The following is a 24,411-nucleotide window of genomic DNA, read 5'->3' as shown; positions in this document are numbered from 1 at the left end:
CAGTCGGAGTCACTCATCCAGTGCTGAAAAGGGTGATATCATCCAGATAATATGATTAAACTCCAGGATTTAAACTCTGCAAGCTACAGACATGAAAGGTCTTAGTGTACTTTTCTCAAATGCTGGGGTATAAATCTCAGTGTCGTAGCTAAAATTCAAATACTAGTGTTTTGTTAATGTTGCAAAACACTGATGTTTTAATTACAGAGACAACTAGGTTAAAAACAAAACAGGACTCAAGTCCCTCAAGACTTTGCACTGTAGAGCATTTTTCATAGGAAAATAATACATGCATACAACAAAAATGTTGTTCTGCAGATTGTGGATGTTTTCAGATATCATTAAAAATTGGTTATCATGATTTATCATACAAACAATACTATTCTTTTTTCTTCTACCAGAAAAGCTACAAAGTAATAAACTGTCTGCAGTAGTGTGCCTTTTTTCTTTTATTTGCAATATATATATCAAGTATAATAATGTACAGGACATGTAAGTAACTAGTCATGCTGTCGAATCACCCCCTGTATTCCTTCATCAAATGGCTAACACCATGATTGAAAATCAGGCATATTAGCCAGACCTTATGTTTGTAAAATTGAAAAGCATTTATTTTTCGATTATTGTGTAAAAGTGAGACTTCATAGAAATGATGTGCACAATACTTTTGAGGCAGGAAGTCTAATCTCTGTCCAAAAGGAGGCAACTATCAGTCCTTACTACTCTAATACTGTACAGCTGCACACTTGTCTGTTTAAAAGCATGCTCCGTCTTCACAGGTGTGGGAGGTAGCCACAGACAGGCAGGATATGCTGCACAGCAGAGCTCTGAGGCTGTGGCCCAGGCTGAAGATAGAGAAGGAACAAACCAATGGTCTGAGACAGCCGAGGGGCTGAGATCGAGAGACCAGAGTTAACAACGAGACCCAGAGCCGCTAAGAGACAGCCCTGGAAGCTGATAAGTGGTTAATATATTTCATTAAACACTCTGAACAATTTTTAGATCTGATCTTTCCATCCATTTTCTAATCACTTTATCTAGCCTAGGGTCAAGGGGGAGCCGGAGTCTATCCAGTCAAGCAATGGGTGCAAACCGGGATACAGCCTGGATGGTACGCCAATCCATTGCAGGTTTTGAACTGATTTACTTTATTAATAGAATAAAGGGTCTTAAAACTATGACAATCCCCGTCTCATGGTCCGTTCATTGTCCAGCCTGCAACAGCTGTCTTCCAGACTTCCTCTTGTGTTCATTCACTAGATATTTATCTCTTTAACCAGTTTTTCAGTTCCCAGATCTTGGGGTGCATAGTTGGTAGAGCCCTATCCCAACAGACTCACAGCTGGAATTCCTGTCAAAACAAGTCACTTGGTAGAACCAGAGTATTAATTCACATCTGTGAAGATTTATCCAACTCTGACATTTCATTTTCTTCCATTAAAAGTGTAGAGTATGAGGTGTAGGTAAAAGAAAAACGTTACTCATTTAAGTGCATGAATCTCAGGCACTGATACAACAAAGTGTACACAAAGTTCAAGGGGGTGTACGCTTTCTGTAGACACTTTATTTCCTCTTTTTCCATACTTTAAGAAAAGATTTGGGAATTCTGTGGGACACTGGAAGTATTTTTACATGAGCCTTTTTATGCACCTTTTAAGCCATTGAAACCTAGTTCCCTTGTTACAAGGTCTAATATTTCAGTAGGTGTGGTCTCCTTATTTGTGTGAATGCTAAAATTAGGGAATTAGTTGTAGGGAATACCACTTTAGCACTTCTTAGAAAAGACAATCTCAAATGAACCTCATTATAGAAAAACATCTTGTTGAAAAATTTCTACAGAGAAAAAAAATCCATCAAGTCCTTCAAAAATGTTTGGTTTGAGACATTCTCTGTTGTTCCCTTTCACACTCAATTGAGCCATGTCTTGTCAAAGTAATCAAACATTTCACTTAAACATAGACACACACATTCACTATAGCAGTGGAACTATTAACACAAACCCATACTCTTTGAGATTCAATGCATTTCTCCTGGTGTTTTTTTTCCCCATCAGTCATTTGATCATATTCTTGTTCTCTTCTCAGGAGTCTCTGGTTCCTTTGGTGATTTCTGTTGTACACACATGGTATCACACACTTGAGTGTGAAACCACCATTTCTTCTTCTCCTGAAATAAAGATTAACATTCACAAAACTCAGAAGCACTCATCTTGAAAAGGCATATTATAAGAAAGCAGATTCAATTAAATCTTCTCAATGTGGAATGGCTGTTGATTCATATGCCTTTAAGTCTTTTTTAACACACATGTGTGAAACCTGGGATGGTAACCTGTATTGTAGCCAGTGTAGGGAAAAGTATTTTGAAAGAGTTATGCACAGTATTAGTGGCTTCTACTGTACGTCAGTAATCGATGCAATCTGTATTTTTTTAATAGTGTTAGTAATGTTATTCTCATAATAGTATACAGGTATGAGTAAAACAATATATTGCCTGTTGTAAAAGAATTTCCCCAACATTCTCATTCATTTAAAAAATGTCATCTCTACTGAGTACTCGATTAAAACAATACAAAACACTGATCATTGACATTCTGCTGACATTATGATTTATCTACAGGCTAAGTATAATATAGGAGCAGAGAAATCTGCAGTGGCAGTTTAACTGTGCTCAACATGACCTACAGTATGAAGAGCTGAAAAAGTGGTGCTCTGATATTTCTTTCTGTATTTGTGGAAGATCTTTTCTAATGACTCTTTTAAAACGCTTCATGATGTGCACAACTCCTTCATGTTTTGTTTGCTTGTCTTTGACAGACGAACACAACAATGCAAGAATAACCATGCTCTCTGTTCTTTACTCAGTTCTACAGTACCTACCTGTTTGACCACTTTGTCTCCTTCAGTCAGGACAGGGTCCTGGGGCTCACTCTAAGCAATCTGAGAAGAGCTCTCTGTGATCTTCTCTCCTACATTGGCTACATTGTACTCTGTTTGAAATCCAGGGAGCACCTCCAGTGAGTTCCTCGGTCCTTTTTGCGACTTGAATGGGTCCCAGAATTGAATATGTTTCACTTTTGAAAGTAAAATATCATGAAATGCTTATTTGGGTCTTTGCATCAGGGTCCATGTGATATACTTTGAAGGCATTCTTTGACACTTTTAAGCACTTTCATTAATTATTATTATCATTATTATTATTATTATTATTATTATTATAATTCAATTCGTTTTTACAAGTCCAGCATTCTCTACATTGAGTCATTCCACATATTCGGAATGTGGGAAAACAGTTTTTTTAAGGAAAGAATCGATGAAGGAAATGCCATTGAATATAGCTGCAGTCTACAAAGATGAATTTGCTAATTATTCCGTCAGTGACACAACTTATACTACAGTAGTCTTAGATCATTTAATGATGATTATTATATACTGTACTTCTAACTGGAAGAAGGCCCCATATCATGTTCATTGCCCCTTTATCAGTCATGTGGATTGATTTATACCGGTCAGGGAACTGGCAGGTAGTTCTCCGGGGATCCTGTGCGTAACCGTGAATTCTGCGGAATGCAGAGGCAAACAATCCAAAATCGTAATCCAGAAGCAAGGTCGGTAGGAGAAGCTAGAGATCAGTTAACCAGAACGAGCCGAGACCAACTGAGAAGACAATCCAAAAGGCGAAATCCAAGAGACAAGATCGAAAAGGGAAAAGTTAAATCAGAAAATCCAGGAAATCCAACAAGACAAAAACACAAACTAGAGAACTCTAAGGGAGGCTTCTCAATAGTGAGCATGGTTTGGTGCGTGAGGGAACTTTGAATACTGAAGGGAGAGGGACATGGTTGGATAATTGGTCCAGGAGTGAGAATCTGGTGCCTGTGAGAATGTGATGGGTTCAGTTAGGAATGAGATTGTGAAACAGTGGGTTTGGGAATGTAATGGCGTTTGCGAAGGAGAGTGCGGGGCGTGACAATACCTGAAGTAGCTAATTCTCACCTTGACATATCACAGAAACTCTTAACCTCTACCAAGGGTGAACGTGTCCTTCGTCTTAATGTCTAAAAAAAAAGGTTAAAAATTATTTAAGCAAAATGCAGCAACCCAAATGCTGAGGAGGTCTTTTCCACAGTTATTTTATATGACAGTGCTTGGAGTGAAACTACATGACCATGGTGAAGAAGTAAAAACACATTACCTTGTTCCTCCTGACTGATGTCCGTGTGCTTGTTTTGCACAGTTGCGCGTCTTGTGTCTTCTCATCTGTGTACACAACAGCCCTCTTCCCTGGGATAGAACTAAATGATATACAGACACATGTTAATTTTACTTCTCCATTGCTCACATTGACATGGATACGTAGTGCTGTTATTATTGCACTTTAATGTTTGTTACACTTTTGCTTAGGAAAAAGATTGTAGTAGAGGTGGCTTCTTTTACCTCTAAACAATTGGACTACCTTCAGAATACACTGACAATGACCTGTGTAACACTTCCAAGGAAAATTATGTTATTTCCCTGAATAATGCGCAGTTGAACTCTCAGCTGCTATGCATTTCATTTAAACATCTCTTTTCTATCTGTAATTGCAAAAGGTTTGTCTGCTGAGAACAACATTTCTAGTACTATACGTTCTTATACACACCTAAACTATTTGCTGAGAAAATTCTCACATTTACTTTACTTAACTGGTTCTTTTCTTTATCCCTTTGCTCCTACTGTATTTAGTACCACCATCTACAGTACTGTCTCCTATAACTGTGTATTGTCACCATGCATATGTTGTGTATTATTTATTGTTGTTGTCATTCTGTAAAGTTCAGCTGGGTAGCTGCGTCAGCATGCGTAGGCTGCAACGGAACAATAGGTTTATTCCATGCTGAAAACAGAAGAAAGAAAACACAACGTTTCAGCCGTGGAGCCTTCTTCAGGTGTTCTTCACCTTTAAAGGCGCTATATAAAATAAAGTTTATTATTATTATTTACATTTTTAAGTTGTCTTTCTCAACAAACAGTGACAATGTCCTTAAAAGGTTCTGCAAAACTTTAGCTGTGTCTTTAAAGCCATCCTCATCTTTATCAGGCACAAAGTAAATAAGGTAGGCTGGGTTCTGTTTGAAATGTTCTATACTACATACAGTAGCTGAAATTGAAGCAGTGAAGCTGCAATAATATTTTCAAACTAATACAATATCACTTCATCGTTAAATCTGGCGAAGATTCTTAAGGGAACATCAAAGAACACATTGCTCTTACCTTGCCATTCCAAGAAATGCCCTCAACTCGGATTGCAGAGATTCACCTGTCTCAGATTCTGAGAAACAAAGACACTATTGAATAATTACCATTTATTAAGATTCACATGACATCGGCAGTCAACATTTGCCACTTTGCATCAATAGAAACCATCAGCTACAATGAAATTTCCAATTTTTCTTTCAAGGTAAATTACCAACCTTGCCAGAAAAGTTATACTGTGGTAGATAAATATTACAGATGTCAGACACACACTGAGGTGTTTGGATTGCTATGAGCAGATTGGCAAAATATATTTTTGTTCATTCTATTTCTGGGAATGACAGAGCTAAACACAAAAACGCTAACTTTAATCTCTGCAGACAGGATCGCAAGGGATTCCATTATACTGGGTTCCTATATAAAAGATGATGCATTATTTGGCAGCATGATTGTTTATAAATACATTTAGCTTTAATTTTCTAAACCCCAAGTTGAAATATTTTGTGCCTTTCTCTTAACTTTTTTGCATTTCAATTCAGTTTTCTGTAAGCTCATTTTAAGGCTGCTAGATTCATTAAGTTCCTGAACTGTGTCGTGTTTATTTTGGGTTTGGTGCGAATCGTATTTTAATGGTTAGGGAAAAAAGAGTAAGCAGTAATAATGAGGTATAACATAAATAATATATTCACATAATGGAGTTTATAACAAATGTTCGGGAGGGATGACAATAACCAACTTCAATCAAACTCAGCTGTCAGTAATTAGCAATCGCTCCTGACATCCATTCCTCTCCCAAAATGTTATAAATAACTACGAGATCGTTCTCTCTCTCTCTTGCGTGCGCCCTTGTTGTATAGACACTACTACGACTGCAACTATGCCCAGTTGATCTCAGCCAGGACCCGCGAATTTCCTCGTTTTCCGCGTATCAGCTACCCATCGATCTGACTCTTCGTCGCTTATCAACATCTGCCAGCTTCATCTGCAGGTCATGCCTTTCCCAAGACCGAGACCCGCCGTTGTCAACCCGTCCTTTCGAAACACCTAGCGTTCGACTTTTTGTTTTTTTTTAATGGACTGCTCTCGGGGAAACGCACATTCGCCGTCACGTTCGCAAATCTCCCATTCGAAACCTTTCCTCCCGTTATCACCTGGACAGCAGCACAACGTCACTAAACAACATTTAAACAGCTTTTGCTCAGGACATACATCCAGGAATATTACTTCTTTTCCTATCAAAGATATACTTAACTTGTCCTGCGCTCCTAGTGAACTTCCGCATCTCCCGACGACGTCATCAGCAACGTTACACTCCTGTCCGGTGCAAACGTTGAGCTGCTTGACCCTACCCTCGCGTCCATCGATCTGGATTGAAAAAAAATACTGCTTATTTCGCATTCGCCACCCGCACTAGTGACGTTAGTCGCATTCATTCTCTCTGCATTGACCACGCTTCCAGCCATGAGCAGCGAAGAGAAAAGTGCAACAAACATGCATTTCCCCCAGCTTCCCACAAACCTGTTTAAACAAAACAAAAAAAAAAGCTTTGAACTTCGGAGAGCTTCAGCAGGCTTCTGCAATCTCCCTGCGTTTCTTCATTCAGCGGTCTGTATTTGTTTTCCTTATCGCGTCTGAACTCACCCCTCTGAATCTCAAGCTCTATCTGTTCTTCCTCCATGTCCTTTTTATCTCACTTTTCTCCTGCGCATTTAAGTGCACCTTTTGTCCTTTACCACGGCGTTCAATTCAGTCCTGGGTTCATTCCTCCTGTCTCCGCTGCTACTGAGGCCGTCTCTTTTCTGGCGTCCTACTGTACCTCCGGCCCAGACAGCAGTTGTCCTGTGTCTCATGTCCCTGTCTCATTCGCGTTTCTGTCCAATTCAGCCCTTATGTCTCGTGGCCTCGTCTTGTTGTGTCTTGTTCCCTGGTGTCCAGTTTGGCCTCAGGTCCATCCCTCTTGTTCTCTGCTGCTACCAAAGCTTGATATTTGTACAGGTAAGTCCTACTTGTGTCCCTGACTCATTCGTGTCTCTATCCCCAGCGTCCAATTTGGCCCTGGGTTTTCACTTTATCCAGCCTAGGGTCAAGGGGGAGCTGGAGTCTATCCAGGCAAGCAATGGGTACAAGCCTGGATACAGCCTGGATGGTACACGAATCCATTGCAGTTCTTGAACTGATTTACTTTAGTAGAATAAAGGGTGTTAAAACTATGACAACCCCTGTCTCATGGTCCATTCATTGTCCAGGCTGCAACAGCTGTCTTCCAGACTTCCTCTTGTATTCCTTCATTAGGTATCTCTTTAACCAGTTTTTCAGTTCCCAGATCTTGGGGTGCATAGTTGGTAGAGCCCTATCCCAACAGACTCACAGGTGGAATTGCTGTCAAAACTGGTTTTACCAAGTCACCTGAGTATTAACCCACGTGTGTGAAGATTTATCCAACTCTGATATTTCATTTTTTCCCCCCCATTAAACGTGTAGAGTATGAGGTGAACCAAAGAAATGCCTTCAGCTCTGATTGCAGAGATTCACCTCTCTGTCTCAAATTCTGAGAAACAAAGACACTATTGGGGAAAAAATACCACTTATTAAGGTTCACATAACATCAACATTCAACACTTTACATCAATAAAAAACCATTGGCTACAATGACATTTCCAATCATTTTTCTTTCAAGGTACAATACCAATCACCTTGCAAGAAAAGTTATACTGCGGAAGATAAATATTACAATAATAGACCAGGTTGATAACCTGTATTGTAGCCAGTGTAGGGGAAAGTATGTTGAAATAATTATTTATTAGTGTCTTCTTCGTCAGCAATCTTTGTACTTTTAACTGTCAGTATTATTATTCTCATAATATTATTCTTGTATTCTTGTAATAGTATACACTGTATGACTTTCATTGCTATTATTTCTTTCCTGAGTAGAAAATCTGTGTGCTTACTTTGTTACTTCTCTGATCAATAACGTTTGAAAAACAAAATTGTAATTCAAACCCTATGCTTATTACATCCATTATAGTATTGTATTGAGCTGGAAGCTGGAAGGGGATGAATAGAGATAGCAATGTACTGAGTGATGCGCATTATCATTGAACTGCCCTGCCTCTGTGTGGAGGTCATCACAAAGTGGGAAGGAGCATCTTCTCCTGGACAACAAGTGCTGCTGTGCTTACAACACATCCATCAGGGAGAAAAAGGCTCATTTGTTTTGGTGAGGGAGGCTGAGTAATGAATAGAATCCACCACCACGAAGCCTCTCGTACCCCTTCACATATCACCGAGAGTGGTGACAAATACCTTTGTCTGTGGCGTGACATGTCTCATGTCTCTGCCAATACCCAGTCCTGACACAATGCAGTACTTTGAGAATGAGTAAAATCCTCTACCCTGGATACAGCATGATTAAGGGGTTCACCCTTTTTCTACATTCACACCTCTGCACTCCAGATTGAGGAATCTGCCTTGGGTCATGTTTGAGAAGAGTTCTGTGGTCTCATCATTAGCAGTTTGTGTCCAGTATATAGGAAAGCCATGGATAAAAGCAGAATACTATTCAGTATGTTTATTCATTCCAATGTAGTTCATCTGGGCTTAGCATGAAATGACAAGAGAGGGAGATAACAGACTATACAGTATACATGACATACAAGGAACACATAGCTTTTGTCATGTGGACTTGAAAGGTATTTTAAGACTAGAGGGTTAGGTTTAAGGGTTATCCACCTTCCAAAGGCACTTGGAATACTTAAACCGTGATCTTCCAGTTACTTCCATCTTCCGGTTACTGTAACAAACTTTCTTGATCTTTTATTTTCCCACTGCCTGGATGGATCCTGGTGCTCAGATCTGATGCTGGGCATCCATGTCCTCATGGCCTGTGACATCAGAATCTGGAGAGCCAGGCCCAGCATTCAATATAGCTGGAAAACTGAGGAAAGCTTGACTTATTACAACTTATAACAACCTATTTCCCTTGGATAACCATAATAACAGACCCATCAAGATTATCAGCCCTGATTTTTGCAGACAATGCTTATGATCCGTTATAATTGACATAACTCAAACCTTGGGGAGGGCCAACTGTTGGGTCTAGAACCCCAAAGTTTTCTCCCACTGGGAGATTTTTTTCCCTTTCCTTCGTGCCCAGTGGTCAGCTGTTCTTACATTGTTAACTGCTATAGAAATCTATGAAGTGCTCGCCGACAAGTGTTGTGAAGGGCGCTAGAGCAAATAAATGATTGATTGATTACAATACAGATGGCTCATAAAGAGTCTATACTCAAAGGCTAACACCTGTCTAAACTGATCAGAGCCAGGCTCACATACAGTATAAAGAGCCTTGACAATGTCATGTAAATAAGTATATATGAATTACATGGTTCAGTCATTAAAAGAGAGAGATACGTAGAAGAGGCAGAAGTGTCAATATTACAACTCAGTATATCGCTATCCACTGAGCGGAATGGATACAGTTCTGTCAGTCTGAGGTTTAAAGATTAGAAAAAAAAGATAAAAAATAAGGTTGATGCAAAAAAATGAATTGCAAAAAAGAAAGAAAACAAGTTCAGCTGCAGAACCGTGTTCAGATGTGTTTTTCAATAGGTTCTGAGCCTACACAAAAAGACTGTCTGAAAATGGAATTCTCTTCACTGACCAAAGGCAGAAGGTATAGAACTGTTCTATTTGCAGTGTATTGGATATTTTTCATTAGGTGCTGTAAAGAATGGCATGATTTCACGAAAAAATTAGTGAAGAAAATATGCACCAGAGTTATTTATTACTAATTCTTGGCTATCTGTATGTTGAGTGTAAAATATTTGGAATTGTTCTGACTTACAATGTGACTTACAGTATTTGAAATCCTACTAAGGAGGGAAAATAACAGAAACCTTTAAATTAAGGTGGGTAGCTGCGTCAGCATGCGTAGGCTGCAAAGGAACAAGTAATAGGTTTATTCCATGCTGAAAAAAAGAAGAAAGAGAACACAACGTTTCAGCCGTGGAGCCTTCTTCAGGTGTGAGAGAGACAGGGCAGTAGGCAAAGGTAAAGTAGCGGGAGAACAAAGGTTGGGAGGGAGGAGGAGTGAGAGGCGGGAGAAGGGGACAGACAGAGAGGCCAATCAAGAGGTGTGAAGTCAGAATGGGTGCAGAGAGGTGTGAAATGAAACTTCCAATGAATGGAGAAAATTTAAAAGAACAGTAGTCTGTCGTTAAGGGAAGGGAGAAGGTGTGATCCTAGCTGCAGAATTATTTTAGTTTAGTAGACTGTCCACTTCAGTTTATTACAAACCCACGGATTCACACAGCTACCTCCTGTACAGCTCATTTCACCCCAACCACACTAAAAACTCTCTTCCTTTTTCACAGTTCCTTAGGTTACGACGATTATGCAGCGACGACATCGACTTCGAGAACCAAGCCCTCGAAATGTACTCATTTTTCATCAACAGAGGATACCCCAGCAGTGTGATTGACAGGGCCCTTGCCCGAGCCAAAAACACCCCCCGGACCATCAACCCGATCAGGAACTCCCGCCGTAACAACCGCATTCCTTTGGTGCTTCCTTACCACCCTAACACACTTCCTATCCCCAGGACCATTAACCACAACTTTTCCATCCTACAGGATGATCCCTCTATTGGGGCCCTCTTTTCTGATCGCCCTATCATCTCATATCGCCGACCACCTAATCTGCGTAACCAGCTTGTTCACAGCTCCCTTGACCGCCCTCAACAACCATCCACACCAGGCACTTTCCCTTGCAACAGAGCTCGCTGTATCACCTGCAAATACACAGCCACCACCACACTCATTCAAGGCCCCTCAGGACAATTCCGGATCACCCAGACAGCATCTTGTACCTCCAGCAACCTTATTTACTGTATCTCTTGCAGTAAATGCCCAGCCATCTACATTGGAGAAACAGGAAGGAGATTCGGAGACCGTTTCAGAGAACACGTCAGGGCTGTAAAGATTAAAGATCTCTCCAAGCCCATTGTTTCTCATTTCACCTCTGACGGCCACGACCACTCTAATCTCTCCGTCTGTGTTCTCAAAGACGGTTTTCCGAACTCATACATCAGAAAGACCACCGTAACTAAAATAATTCTGCAGCTAGGATCACACCTTCTCCCTTCCCTTAACGACAGACTACTGTTCTTTTAAATTTTCTCCATTCATTGGAAGTTTCATTTCACACCTCTCTGCACCCATTCTGACTTCACACCTCTTGATTGGCCTCTCTGTCTGTCCCCTTCTCCCGCCTCTCACTCCTCCTCCCTCCCAACCTTTGTTCTCCCGCTACTTTACCTTTGCCTACTGCCCTGTCTCTCTCACATCTGAAGAAGGCTCCATGGCCGAAACGTTGTGTTCTCTTTCTTCTTTTTTTCAGCATGGAATAAACCTATTACTTGTTCCTTTAAATTAAGGCTCTGCTTGGCTTTGCACCTCAGTACCTGTCTGACTTACTACCATCCTACTCCCACCTCGTAACCTTCATTTGTCTAATTCTGGTCTCCTGTGTGTCCCCCAGACCTGTTTACATACTGTACTGTGGGTGACAGGGCCTTCTCCTGCTTTGTCCCAGAGCTCCTGAATTTCTATCCCTAAGGATATCAGTTAGTCACCTATGGTACCTTGAGCACTTTCAAATCAAGACTCAAAATCTTCTTCCTTAGAAGGGCTTTTATTTAACTGCTTCTGTGTTTGCCCCTTTGCTTTCCTCCTATTCTACAAACCCTTAACATAACTGTGTAATTCGCCGTCTCCTCTCATTGTGTGCTTTTTTTCACTGTAAAGCGCTTTGAAAAGCCACTTTTAAATGTGCTATATATAATAAAGTTTATGTATTATTTATATTTATGCAATAAACATTTATAAAAAAGCTGTTCAACTAGGCAATCGGCTGCTGGATCTTTTAAAAAGAAAGCCTGGAAGAGTACAGAGTGAGGGAGTGATAAGGGGAGTAAGATCAAGCGTTTACATAATGACCTGTAACAGGAGGATTAAAATGTCAGAGTTTTGTAACATGAAGTGCTGCCATCACTTACTGTACAGAAAAAATGGTAACTATATACAGAAAGCTTGTTGAGGAAGAATTCCTAATTGCACTTAATTACTCAGAAGCCATGGTATTAAAAAAAAAACTGAATCCCCTTTGTGCTCTACCAAACCTCTACACGTGTTTTGCATGAATTCCTGGGCTGCACTTGTGCAGTGCATTCTTCCGTTTTCAATTACCGATGATGCACATGAAACACATGATGAGGGCGTTGGAGCTAATGGTGGTGCCTCGCTTGCGTCAGCTGGGATCTCCGGAGAATACGAGGCTTTGACCCTGATCTAAACTCCCAGAGAAAGTTAACAATGTAGAATAATTGGGCATCTGGGTCAGGCCAACACATAGGAGAGTTTTTCACACCTAATGCTGTTTATCCTTTAACAGTAATCCAATCTGGAGATAAACACTTGCAGTAAAGAGGGTTATTTTGACTCCAACGGCAAAGACAGATCCACCCTTGTAATCCCAACAGTACGCTCTAAAATGTGTTCTGCTGAATTTAGACAAATTCTCGACGCACACTTCCCATATTAAAAAAAACAAACATTCTCTTTTAATTGCTTTCACAATTCAGAGTCAGTTTTGTTGACATCGTACTATGCCCTAGCATATGGGAATGCCGCATTGCAGTTCCTTGCTATATAATAAATCTAAACATATAAGAATGAAAAAGTTGAATATCATCTGAAACTTGTCAAAAGAACCCTTTTATGGTGTATCATGATAAAAGCATGGTAAAGGGTAGAGAGGAATAGTGAAGCATGATAAGCACAGGAAATTATGGTGAAAGGAAAGTGAAACCCTGGTATAAACACTGAGGAGGAAAATGAATATGCCTTCCAAATCTACCATAGGAAGCTTTCATAAGGAGATATTAAGCATTAGTGCTAGAAAGCACATTTTAATACAAAGGCTTGCTATAGAAATGGTAGGTAGGAATGACCAGCCCATACTGACAGCTGATAGATCTTTAAAAACCTCGCATGACACCAGATATTATTGATAGGTTATTATTTATTATTGATTTAAAAATGGAGTTTTCTGTGCTAAAAACACAGAAGCTTTTAGCATCCTGTTATGCTTCTTACTCCATTTTGAAATCCAGTTTAGTACCTGTCCAATTAAGGTTTTCTAGGAATAATTTAACAAGCATATTTTTAGTGCTTCCAATTTCATACGCAAGTGTAGCAAATGTTGGATGTTTAATGTGTACAGTTTGGTTATTACACAGCTCGTGTACTATATACTGTATATTCTTTAAACTATCTTCTGTTTTGAAATTTCACTTCTATTTTCTGTTTTGAAAGGTCCAAAACAGTATAATAAAAAATGTTGGATGCAACCTTTTGGATTAGTGTTGTATCTCAGACTATATTGTAGGGCAAAGTCCCCATTGTACATAAAGCTATGAATAGATTTTGCTGCCGGGCTCTAGGCATTAAGTGTGCAGTGTTTTTTTTTTAAACAAAGCTACAGTATTTTACAGATTTCAAGGATTAACAGGATTAAGGATTAAGCAAAGTAAGAACATGCTAATTTAATTAGAAGCCAAGATGAATTACTGCATTTATGAGGTGTTTTATCAGATAAGGATCAAAAACAGAACTCAACTCCTAAATTTGTAATGACTTTTGGATTCAATGCCCTGATAAATATTTTAGTTTGACAGTACATAAATTCCAGATACTCTAAATAATCTAAATCTATAAATAATAAGCTTAGTCATCAAGTGGGACATAATGCATTACATTCTGTTTTACCTGTATAGTATAGTATCCATTAGGAAGCATTAAAACAGTCCTTCCGCCAAAAAGCAATTATACTTTTAAACGGAAGTGAAAAGTTAGCAATTTCTTTAAAGAAGAAGATAAGTGCAAAGGAACAAGTAATAGGTTTATTCCATGCTGAAAAAAAGAAGAAAGAAAACACAATGTTTCGGCCGTGGAGCCTTTTTCAGGTGTGGTGGTATCAGAGTCAAAAGAAAAGGTATTAAATTTCAGGCTAAATCCTTTAGGGATGATATTATGTTGACAACATCTGTAAAGGAAAGCCTGGTCTTGGAACAGATAGCTGTGAAGAGACGGAATGCTGGTTTGGTGAGATAAACGGGCAAGTGGCCCAGAGAGGAAGAAAAGGTATGACGAAGAGATCTAGAAAAAGATTTGGAGGAAGGCATAGTGGGTCGCAGCAGGTGTAGGCTGTACTTTTTGTTCAGGTGGGTAGATGCGCCAGCATGCGTAGGCTGCAAAGGAACAAGTAATAGGTTTATTCCATGCTGAAAAAAAGAAGAAAGAAAACACGTTTCGGCTGTGGAGCCTTCTTCAGTATATGTGCTGCAAGGAAAAAAAAAAGATTCAATCCAACACTGCATGTTCACATCAAATCCAATGCAAGATCTAATCAATTCTTGAAGAAACCCAAATTATTAGATTCAAGCAGCTGTTCTTGTATCAGCCCAGATACTCTAAATTTTGATTATGGCACTGCTTTAAGTTGAATGATCTTAAATAATCCCTTTGGGCAAACACTGTGTGTTCCTTGTAAAATACTGAAGACTACAATTCTGTCAGCTGAGGTTTAAAAGGTTGAGATTGTTCAATACTCTTACACAGACCTTCCAAAAGGCATGTACAGTATAAGCTATCTGATGGTGTACACTTCAAGAGATGCAGCACTACAAATGAAGCAATTATAACAATGGATTACCCTGCTAACGTCTCCCTCCCTGAATCAAACAGCCATCACAAAATAGGCCAATTCACAGGTGATTAAAGGCTTTCCTTACAGTTTGTTATCCAAAAAAATGACTAAAAGCTGACAATTAAAGCACAGGGGTTGAAGTGTATGTTGGCAAAAGCTCAGAATTGCTCTTTTTTTCGTTTGCTTCATTTTTACAAACTGGTGATGTGATGAAGGAAGATTAACAGCGTCCTGCTCCATCAATGTCAGAAATGCAGCCCTTTTTATCATTCTCCTCCTCTGGTGCTCTCAGAGTGCTACAAGTGCTTTCTTCTCATGGCTACCCAGCTTCAAATTCTATTCCCATTTGGTTCTTCTACTAATTAAGCCCCCTGACAAATTAAATGATTAAGGATTTTCCTAGAAAAAGGCTTTGAGAAGGTAAAGTTCCAAGAAAAACAGGATTAACTGTAGGTCTTCCAGGAACCACTTTGGGAAACCTTTTACAAAGCAACTGCATGTGTTTGAGCAAAAAAAGCATTTTGATAACCTATTATTTTTCATCACAAAATACAAAATGAAGAATCCCCATGATTATGGGCTTTCAGGTTTCAGATTCTCTGTCTTTTTCCTTGGAAACCTGTATATGTTTTTTCAATTTTAGCATATTCCTGAAAAGTCCTGATCAAGTTCATTAAAAGCTTGTACGAGTTCAGCAAAGTGCATTGCACTATAATTACACGTGGTCAAAGGTAACACGCCTGTAGCTACTGTACTTTTTGCTGTTTTCTTCTGTTTTTATTGTTACAAGTCTACTGAGCAACAATACAAATAATTCTTTAAAGATGTTTTCAGTGCTCCTTGCAATGTTCTGCTTTTAACATTGAGTCATCCTTTAGGCACTACCACAAAATGAACACTGAGGACATTTCAACATGCTCAAGTGTGGTCTTGCCAAGATGATGGTTTATGAAAGAAGGTATGCAAATACTATCGTGACTGATGCTTATTAGTGTGTTTCTCATTGAAATCTGGCATTATCCCACAATGCTTTTTTTTACTGGAGCTGGATAAAAAAATGCCTATAGCCTAGTCTGCAATTCGTTGATAATTCAGAAGTAGAAACTTTACAGTCTGAAACATGGGGCACTAGCACCATCTAGCGACCAATCAGAAAGTTAATCTTACTCTGACATCATAAAGTAAAAAAAAAAAGATATGAGTAGCTGAATACCATATTGATGCACTAATCCTAAGGCAATTTGTTAAATATACTGGGTATAAAAAAGACAAGAACATATAAAAGGATGGAAGTGTGTGGAGCCCATCTAACACATTTGAAAGGTTGCTAACAGGTTATTGAGCGTTCCCAGTTTATTCTTGAAAAAGCCAGGATATTGCATTCGACAAGATGGCCACATGCAGGTGTTCCAGACACCCACGAGCCAGTGTGTAATAATACCTTGCATTTTACATTTTAAATGCTCTTGCCCCTTGTTTTTCACTTGTGTCATCTGGTTGGCGTTTCAATGTTCTTAAGTTAGTTGGGTTGATTTTGTGAATTGTGGATTTTTAATACTTGAATCATGTTCCCTTGTAGTTTTGTCTGCTCAAGAGAAAGCAAAAGAATTAAAGGGAACTACAACACTAGTTTTACATTTTGGGGTTGGAAAGAATCAGTATTTGTGAGTGCATTTCAAAGTCCATCGCAGGGCACACCGGACCAATTTTCCCAGCAGCCAATTAACTTATCAGTCTTTGAACTGTCAAAGGACACCCATGCAAACATGGAGAGAACATATGAACTGCACACAGGTATCACGGCAGGTTGGACCCAGTCAGCACCCCAAATCTGAAAATGAACCCAGGGATACAGCACTGCAAGGCAGCAATGCTAACCACTGTGCTACTGTGTTGCCCCAGTTTTACCAAAATTAAGTTCCCTGCTATGTGAATTCTGCACTTTTAACTACAGATCCTAATATTCTGTTTTCTAAAAACTGTACACAGCAAATCTAGAGCTACAGTGACAGTTCATTTTGCAATGATTCCAGTAGAGAAAAAAAAGCCAGCAATGAATATTAAAAAGTAGTATTTATAAATAGAACTTGATTTCATCATTTTAATTCAGGTGCAAGGATCAACTCTGGTAAAAAGGAGAAGAAAGACTTGGAGAATGATTTTCAAACTGCTTATACTCTGCCATCTGGGTGGAGATGTTGACAAAGCAATTTTATCTGGTGGTGAAACTAAGATCCTGTTGTCTTCCTCAGAAGCAGATGTTGATGTAGTTTAGACTGGTTCGGGTAAAAGCACCAGGTAAATGATAAAAGACAAGGTACTGTACTATTTAATGTCTGACCCTTCAACAGCTGAGTGTCCAGTGTCACTTGACCCACATCATAGGGTACAAAGGAAGACCGCTCCACATAAAAAGCCAAGTTTAGCATCAGAATTTGTTGGCCCCTATTTCACTCCGTTAAGAATTAAAACACAAAACCCAATGAGTATTGTAACATTTTTATCTATTTAAAAAAAAACTATACACAAAGCTGAAAGATACAAATAAAGCATACAACTGAAATGACATTTCATTATATACAGCCATATATAAATCTGCAAATATAAAATTAAGTGAAAGTTGTATGTAAGGCCTCTCCAAGCCTGCTACAAGTCGATGTCTTCTAACAAACGATACCGAGAAGAGGGTGGGCACACGATGGCACAATAGTGAGGTGTAATTGATAAGAGCAGAAAGTTTCAACCACTTTTGCAGATGTTGCTCCTTGTGAAAACAAGGGATTCATGTTATAGCACTAACACATGAGAACCATGTGCAAATAAATAGAAATGCTAAAGGAACAAAAAAATTCTCTACTCTGGTTTGCACTCTGTTCCTTCCTTATTTATTATTGCTTGAACTGGAATGCAGGAAAAACAAAGTCCTTCACTTTTACAGAAATCGGAGCACACACACATGCAATGGTCTTCATTTTTACATCACACAGGCACTCAAGGTGACCCTCCTCTTTGACAGCAAATAAAAAATAAAACAGGACATTTTCTTCAAATTCATACACATAACTTGTATCCCTGTTATTCTATGGCAAGTAGCTCCAAATAGGAAAATACTTGCCTACCAACAAAGTGTCATGAAAACAGCTTACACTGAACAGTGGTGATTTAACAAACCAGCATGACCTAACTGTTCTGTTGCACCAAAATCAGCAGGGAAAGCCATACAAAGACAACCTTAGAAGCTGGTGGTATAAAAAAAACAACAACACTCAAGCACAAGCAAGCAAAGAAACAATTATCAAAGGCACTCAAAGGTAACCCTGACACCATGAAAAAAGCAAACATTCTCAGATACAAAGCAAAGCATACCAAAGAACACCCATCTATCATCAGAAAATTGCTCATCCTTGCGAGTTTTATAGAACACTTCAGGCATTTTTCATGCTGTGTAAAGAAATTATCTAAAACACTGGGGAAAAAATGATAACACTAAAAAGCTGAAAAAATAATGTGCCAATTGGCAAGGATTACATAAGAAACTGTAATGAAGGTCTGTCCGAGCACACGTTTCCAACCTGTAGTGCACAAAACTACTACTGGGAGTATGCGGAAAAGTTAAATGTGGTGTGGAGTTGGATTTAAGGCCAAAACTTTACTCCATTACTCCAATCCAACATCCCACCTTTGAATACGGTGAAAAAGCACCAACCTTCTCATTTAGTTACTCAATACATGTTTAAAAACATATTTGTGAAGCAGAACATATTTGATGTAATTGTACAGTACAGTATATCCTGAATATTTATGGACTGTAAATCTCCATAGAGATCTATCTCTGTAGAATTGTTTTTATTACATCAAATTTCCATAGTTATTGGAGTGTAAAAAACAGCCAATAACATGTGGTGGTTGAAAACAGGTGTGGGAATTGAAAAGGAATTCAGCACTTGGAAAGGCTGGAAACCAACGTGTTAAAAAGAATAACAAGAACACCAAAAATTCCCAAACCATGAAGTTTCTTCTGGGAATTCCTTTTCTGTTGAATGGCAAAGGAAATCTCTATTGCAACATTACATATAAATGAAATAATGAACCATTAATTCCAACTCTTACACTTGTTTCTCTACAAGAAGCATTTTAAGGATTTTGTTTTACCCAAAGTTTATGAACAGAATTTACTGGCATTACAAAATAAAGTTTTAAGAGCCAAAGGATGCTCACAATTTGATTATTCACCCCAAAACAAATGCACACATAAAATAAGATGCATACCAACCCGTCTTCAGGATTGTAAAGCTTATTGCTCTCTCTTTCCATCTATTATTCAAATGATACATTGATTAAAATACTCCAATTCATTATTTCCATTGGGAAACACAGTAGGACACTCAAATGTCTTGATTTACTTTTTTTAAAAAGTATCATAGTTTGTTCATGTAATCCAAAATGTGTCTTTGCTTTCTGCTTTGTGTAACTCAATTTCCTTTTCAGATTTTCAGCTATACAAACAAGAACTACTTCAAAACTCCTCAGAAAGCATGTCTGCAGAAACAAAATACTGCCTACTGCAAAATAAAGGCTCCAAGGTGTGTCAGTACTGCCTATGTTAGACACGTTGGTATGAACTAAGTGATAACACAACATTAACATCTGATCTGATGTTTATTTTGCAATTGTGTCTTTTCCAAACACTGAACAGATCATTCATATGGCAGGTACAATAATGTTCATAAAAACAAAATCAAATCTAGACCAATTGCTACTGCAGTGTCATAAAAGAAGAACCCCGAACCTTTGTACTTAGTAAGGTTGATTTGAAAATGATGTAACATTAATACCTAATACATTAATATTAATACATCTGCAGACATGCTGAGAGACTTTTGGAGTGAGTTTAATTCGCACAGCTGTAAAATTCCATTTAGATCTAAATCTGACAGCTTGGATTGCAGATGCATGTAAGAGTGTAATAGATTATGTAAACAAACTATGAAAATATTATGTATGCAGTGACTGCTATCTATCCCTGGTCATCTGACCTTTGAAAATGTATAAGGTATGATGAAAGATATAAGTGGCTTATATTTATAAAGTTAATATTTAGAGCACCCCAGTAAATCTATTCTGAATTAATTCTCAAGTATGGAGGTTATTATACAACTATTTATACAGCTAACGATTCATTCTTTCAAGGCTGGTAGCAGAAATGCTTCGAGGTTACACAGACACTAACACCACCTTTTTAGCTACATGGTCAAAAATCGGGACCATGTTGTAGTCCCATTAAAAGAAAAAAAATGTCACAGTCATAATTTGGAATAGCAGCCATGTATTAAAACCTTTGAAACTTCACAGTGGTTTTTGGTAAATTCTGGAGTCTTATGCAAGACTGTATAAGTAAAAAACCCATAGAGGGAAAGATGATGAAACACAGAGTTTGTAAGATGGTTTAACCTAAGGCAGCTCACACTCTGAAATTAAGACCCTGTAATCAGAAGTGAATGGAACACAGCAGTTATTCTATATTTCCTTTTTGTACCAAATGTAGTCATGTAGATGCCAGCGTGATTCTTTACAATTTTAAATGACAAATTCTTAAGATTTTCCTTTCGTTTCAGCCATGATCAATAACACCAATTGGTATCAGCTTGCAGATGGTTATTTTGACTCCAAACACCGAGAATGAAAAACATTAGCTGGCTTTTTTACATCTGCTTAAAAGATAGAAAAGTTTCATAGCTGCGTTCTTGAATTCTTTCTGAAACCAAAATGCTACTTAAGAATGATGTTATAAAAAATCATGAGGAAAAATATCCCTTAACATAATTAATGCATGTGAGCTTAGGTTTAAAATTATGTTAGTTTTTTTTCTGGTGACGTTGAATTAATTAGGGTTTAAATAAAGAAATAGAAAGGGAACTCTAACATGAAAACAAGAAGTATTTGCAAACAGCACGGGTTTGGGATAATTACATTTCCCTTTTATATGTTGTAATGCAGCTACTGTAAACACAGCATCTAATTTTTCACTGAGGGAAGGTAAACATTAAAAATAACCCCTTAGGTTGAGGAAATAAAAGAACTGAAGAATCAATTTCTTGAGACAAGTAAGTCACATCAGTCATTTTTAACAATGACTTAACCATACAGTCGAAAGGAAAATTACTGGCATGTCCTTAATTTGAAAGTCTTATTTCATATTTCTTTTATCTTAATATATTTTGTTACACAATGCATATTTATCCTTGATATACTTACAGATATTACTTAATATCTGTACAAAGTTTAATCATTCATTCTAGCAGTAAATCTTGAGTCAATTTAAGTTCAGACAGGATTTCAAAAACTTAACACCAGCAACTTCATATGTGTTTATAACACTGTTATTAAATTTAAAAAATAACACTATCAAATGAAGAGTGCCAATAACTACATCTGCAACTGCAAATGACCAGAAATGGGCAAACAACCAGCACGTTTAGCTCAACAAATTACATTTAGCTGAACTGTCAGACAAACATAAAATCAATTTTTTATCAAAACATTTTTATAAAGAAAGACATTAATTCACAGTGCAATCAAACACATGGGCCTTTAAGAATTCACAGCCACTGTATGCTCAGACACAAAAATGGATACTTGCGGAACCTCTCATTGTGATCAGATGAAAAAGCAGGGTCACCAGCATTAAAGGCACCACAAAAATCTTAAGTCTTGAATCTCAGAATTCCACAATTTAAAGAGAGCAAAATGGAAAAAGTGAAATGGCCTTTGTATTTCCTGGCCCATTTGTCATGCTGTACCGTTCACATACATCTCCAATGATGATATACAGTTTTATGACCCTAAATTCAGCTCCCTGTGGCAATGCATGTACTCAGCACCAAAAATACTGAAAACAGTTTATAAAGAAGCAATTTGTAAGAAAACAAAAAATAATTTCCTTTTTAAAAGCTACAGATCACAGATGGTAAAAAAATACACTTCTTCAGCAGATACTGAAGATAAAATCATTTGTATCATCTGCTTTCCTTTTTGAAAATCAATGCCTTCTCATTGTATCTTAACACATAACTGCAACTCTCCACAACTTAAGGGACATAAATAAGACTTGCTTTGTGTAATAGGTAGATATATTAGGTTGTACAACCCACAGATTGCTTACAAGCTTCACTGAATTAGTAAAGCGAATTGTTTTTTTGAAATTCTAAATATGCCAATGGAAATGTATTCAAAATAAGGTAGCATGCTCAAAACATCAAGATGCTGGGTGTTTTCTTATTATATGAGACTCCATAGCTTGTAAGTCTTGAGGGAAATTCAACTGTTAAGCAATGGGAGCCCTATTTTCATCCTATTAAATGCAGTTTGTTAAAATCAAAACTTTTCATGATGCGTAAATTTCCACTGACAAGAACAGATCAGCATGGAGTACATTAAATCAGGTTTGTTTTTAAATCACTTTAAATAGTATCACTTTTGTTCGAGTGCCAAGTTACTTTCTCTTTGCCATGAAAAAGTTGGAAAGGCAAAAACTGAAGCAGAGCTAAAATTGAACAAAAAAAGCAAGAAGTGAGAAATGGTTTCATTCTTGGCAAGCAAATCCAAACTTCCTACCACCAAAACAAATGTTATTCATTACCCCTGAGACAAGCTGTTTAACATGGTTAGGCACCCTGTTATGGTAAAAACAATTAGATAAAAATAATTATCTGACTAGTTTTGCAGATGCAAAGAATCCTGCTTCATACTGTATTTTTCCCCAATGTTCTGAAACACCGTTGAGCAATGGGAAAACAATGGTCAAGGCAGTTTAAAAAGTTAACACATGAATGCGCTATATTCATTCACTCTTTAATCATATTTAAAATTATTCAAATATTGCATGTTCTAGTTCAAAGAAGAGTGTTTTAGAAAAAGCAAAACTATCTTAAAATGGTTCTGTCTGTGTGCACAGACTGCTGGGTAAAGGTGGTTTGATAAAACTTATTTTACACTCATAATTTTTCCAGTCATTTAAGACTTGGAAATGCTGAATAAGCTTAATATCATAATAACAATGTTATTTTATCAACCACTGATTGGTCTTGTGTAAAGTGTATTTTTCTTTTAAAACTATGGACAGGAGCCTTCTTTAAATGACATGCACCAACTAATGCTAATTCATGAAGAATGTTTTTAAAGATTAAATGTTAGGGTGGTGTCCTAGGTAGTGAAGAAAAAGGGTTGCTTTTATTAACTCTGAGATATCAAAGCAGTGAAAAAGTACTATTTGAAGTGTATTAAAAAAATACTGTGCAGGGTAATGTCGTAACTTGTCTCTGTTTTACAATGGATACCAGAATTTAGGTATAAGATACAGCGTTAAGTGTGATGACTTTAATGCTAACAATAACAGAAGACTAGAAATGTTAAGAAACTACACTACAGATTAACTGAATAAAGTATGATTAACATGATTAAAAAGTATGAGGGGTTCAGGCATGTCAAAAACCATAAGAGGAAAATATGACTTCAGTCTACATATAACACAAGAAGATAGAAATCTACAGTTTTGCTGCTACTTTTGTTTTCTACTACTACTATACATGGGCTCAGTCAGGGACATCTAGGTCATGATTTACTACATTTTTTGGAAGCTGTGTATACAGCTCATAGTGGAAAGCTTGCTCATCCATATAAAACTGTGGAAGCAGAAGCCACCTATCTGACCATTACAGGAGTAAACTGCAACAAGGAGTTACAGAAAAGAAGGCAGTGCAAAATGGTGGTACAATGAAGACCAAATGGTGTCCATACACAACATCCATATCCATCCATACCCATGACCCTCACCGCCCCCCACCCCAGCTCCCTTCCTCAGGAGGAGTCTTGGTCCATGCTGCAGCCCAGTGCCTCAATGTCATTGCTGATGTCTGATATCATGCGGTCCCACTCATCGCCTTCAGAGGGCACTAAATGGTCATCGGAGCCACCAGCTGCACCATTGCCATTGGTAGTGGAGTTGGAGGCTGTGCTCATTGTCCGTCGGTACCTCCCAAAACTGTCAGTGATGATGCCCCTGCCATCCTTCACCCCAATTGTCTCCAAGAAATTTTCAAAATGTTGGCTGTCCTTCTCTGGGATAAATGGCCTGAGTCCTGGGAATGGAATGTAAGGGAGAAAGCTTAGTAAAGAATTGCTTCAGGAAACCTTGTAAGTAGATCGCTAAAGAAACAACCATGATAAAACAATGTCAGTACTGTATTGCATATTGATTTAAATAGCCTAAACATTTTTTTAAATATGCATTTTGTAAAAAAAATTCAGACACTACTAAGTTATACAACAGATTATTACAGTGTATACGTTTACAAATGGAAATAAAGGAAGAAAAAAGAAGCCCGAAATTATGTCCCCCGCATAGTCCTACTCCCAG

The 24,411-nt window shown here is 38.0% G+C and overlaps 1 protein-coding gene and 1 long non-coding RNA gene across 4 annotated transcripts in view; both read right to left on the bottom strand.

The window, feature by feature from the left end:
* Nucleotides 1-1,544: 1,544 nt before the first annotated feature.
* On the bottom strand, nucleotides 1,545-5,448 carry LOC148839451 (uncharacterized). The gene is made up of 5 exons (XR_016086006.1): nucleotides 5,250-5,448; nucleotides 4,192-4,872; nucleotides 3,993-4,054; nucleotides 2,877-3,653; nucleotides 1,545-2,166 (listed from the first exon to the last, which is right to left on the bottom strand). It is a non-coding gene; the product is annotated as an uncharacterized LOC148839451 (long non-coding RNA).
* A 12,035-nt stretch (nucleotides 5,449-17,483) lies between these two features.
* The window catches only part of ccm2 (CCM2 scaffold protein), a 32,575-nt gene continuing 25,647 nt past the window's right edge, over nucleotides 17,484-24,411 (bottom strand). For all 3 annotated transcript variants that reach the window (XM_088907481.1, XM_088907498.1, XM_088907488.1), the window contains one exon: nucleotides 17,484-24,133. In XM_088907481.1, the coding sequence (XP_088763607.1) occupies nucleotides 23,853-24,133 (281 nt within the window). In that variant the 3' untranslated portion in view covers nucleotides 17,484-23,852. The remainder of the gene's footprint in view (nucleotides 24,134-24,411) is intronic.

Source organism: Atractosteus spatula, chromosome 2 (assembly GCF_055471065.1).
Source record: "Atractosteus spatula isolate fAtrSpa1 chromosome 2, fAtrSpa1.hap1, whole genome shotgun sequence".
In the NCBI taxonomy this organism is placed as follows: Eukaryota; Metazoa; Chordata; class Actinopteri; order Semionotiformes; family Lepisosteidae; genus Atractosteus; species Atractosteus spatula.
The sequence above is the reverse complement of the archived record's forward strand: the minus strand, read 5'-3'. Positions and strand labels throughout refer to the sequence as shown.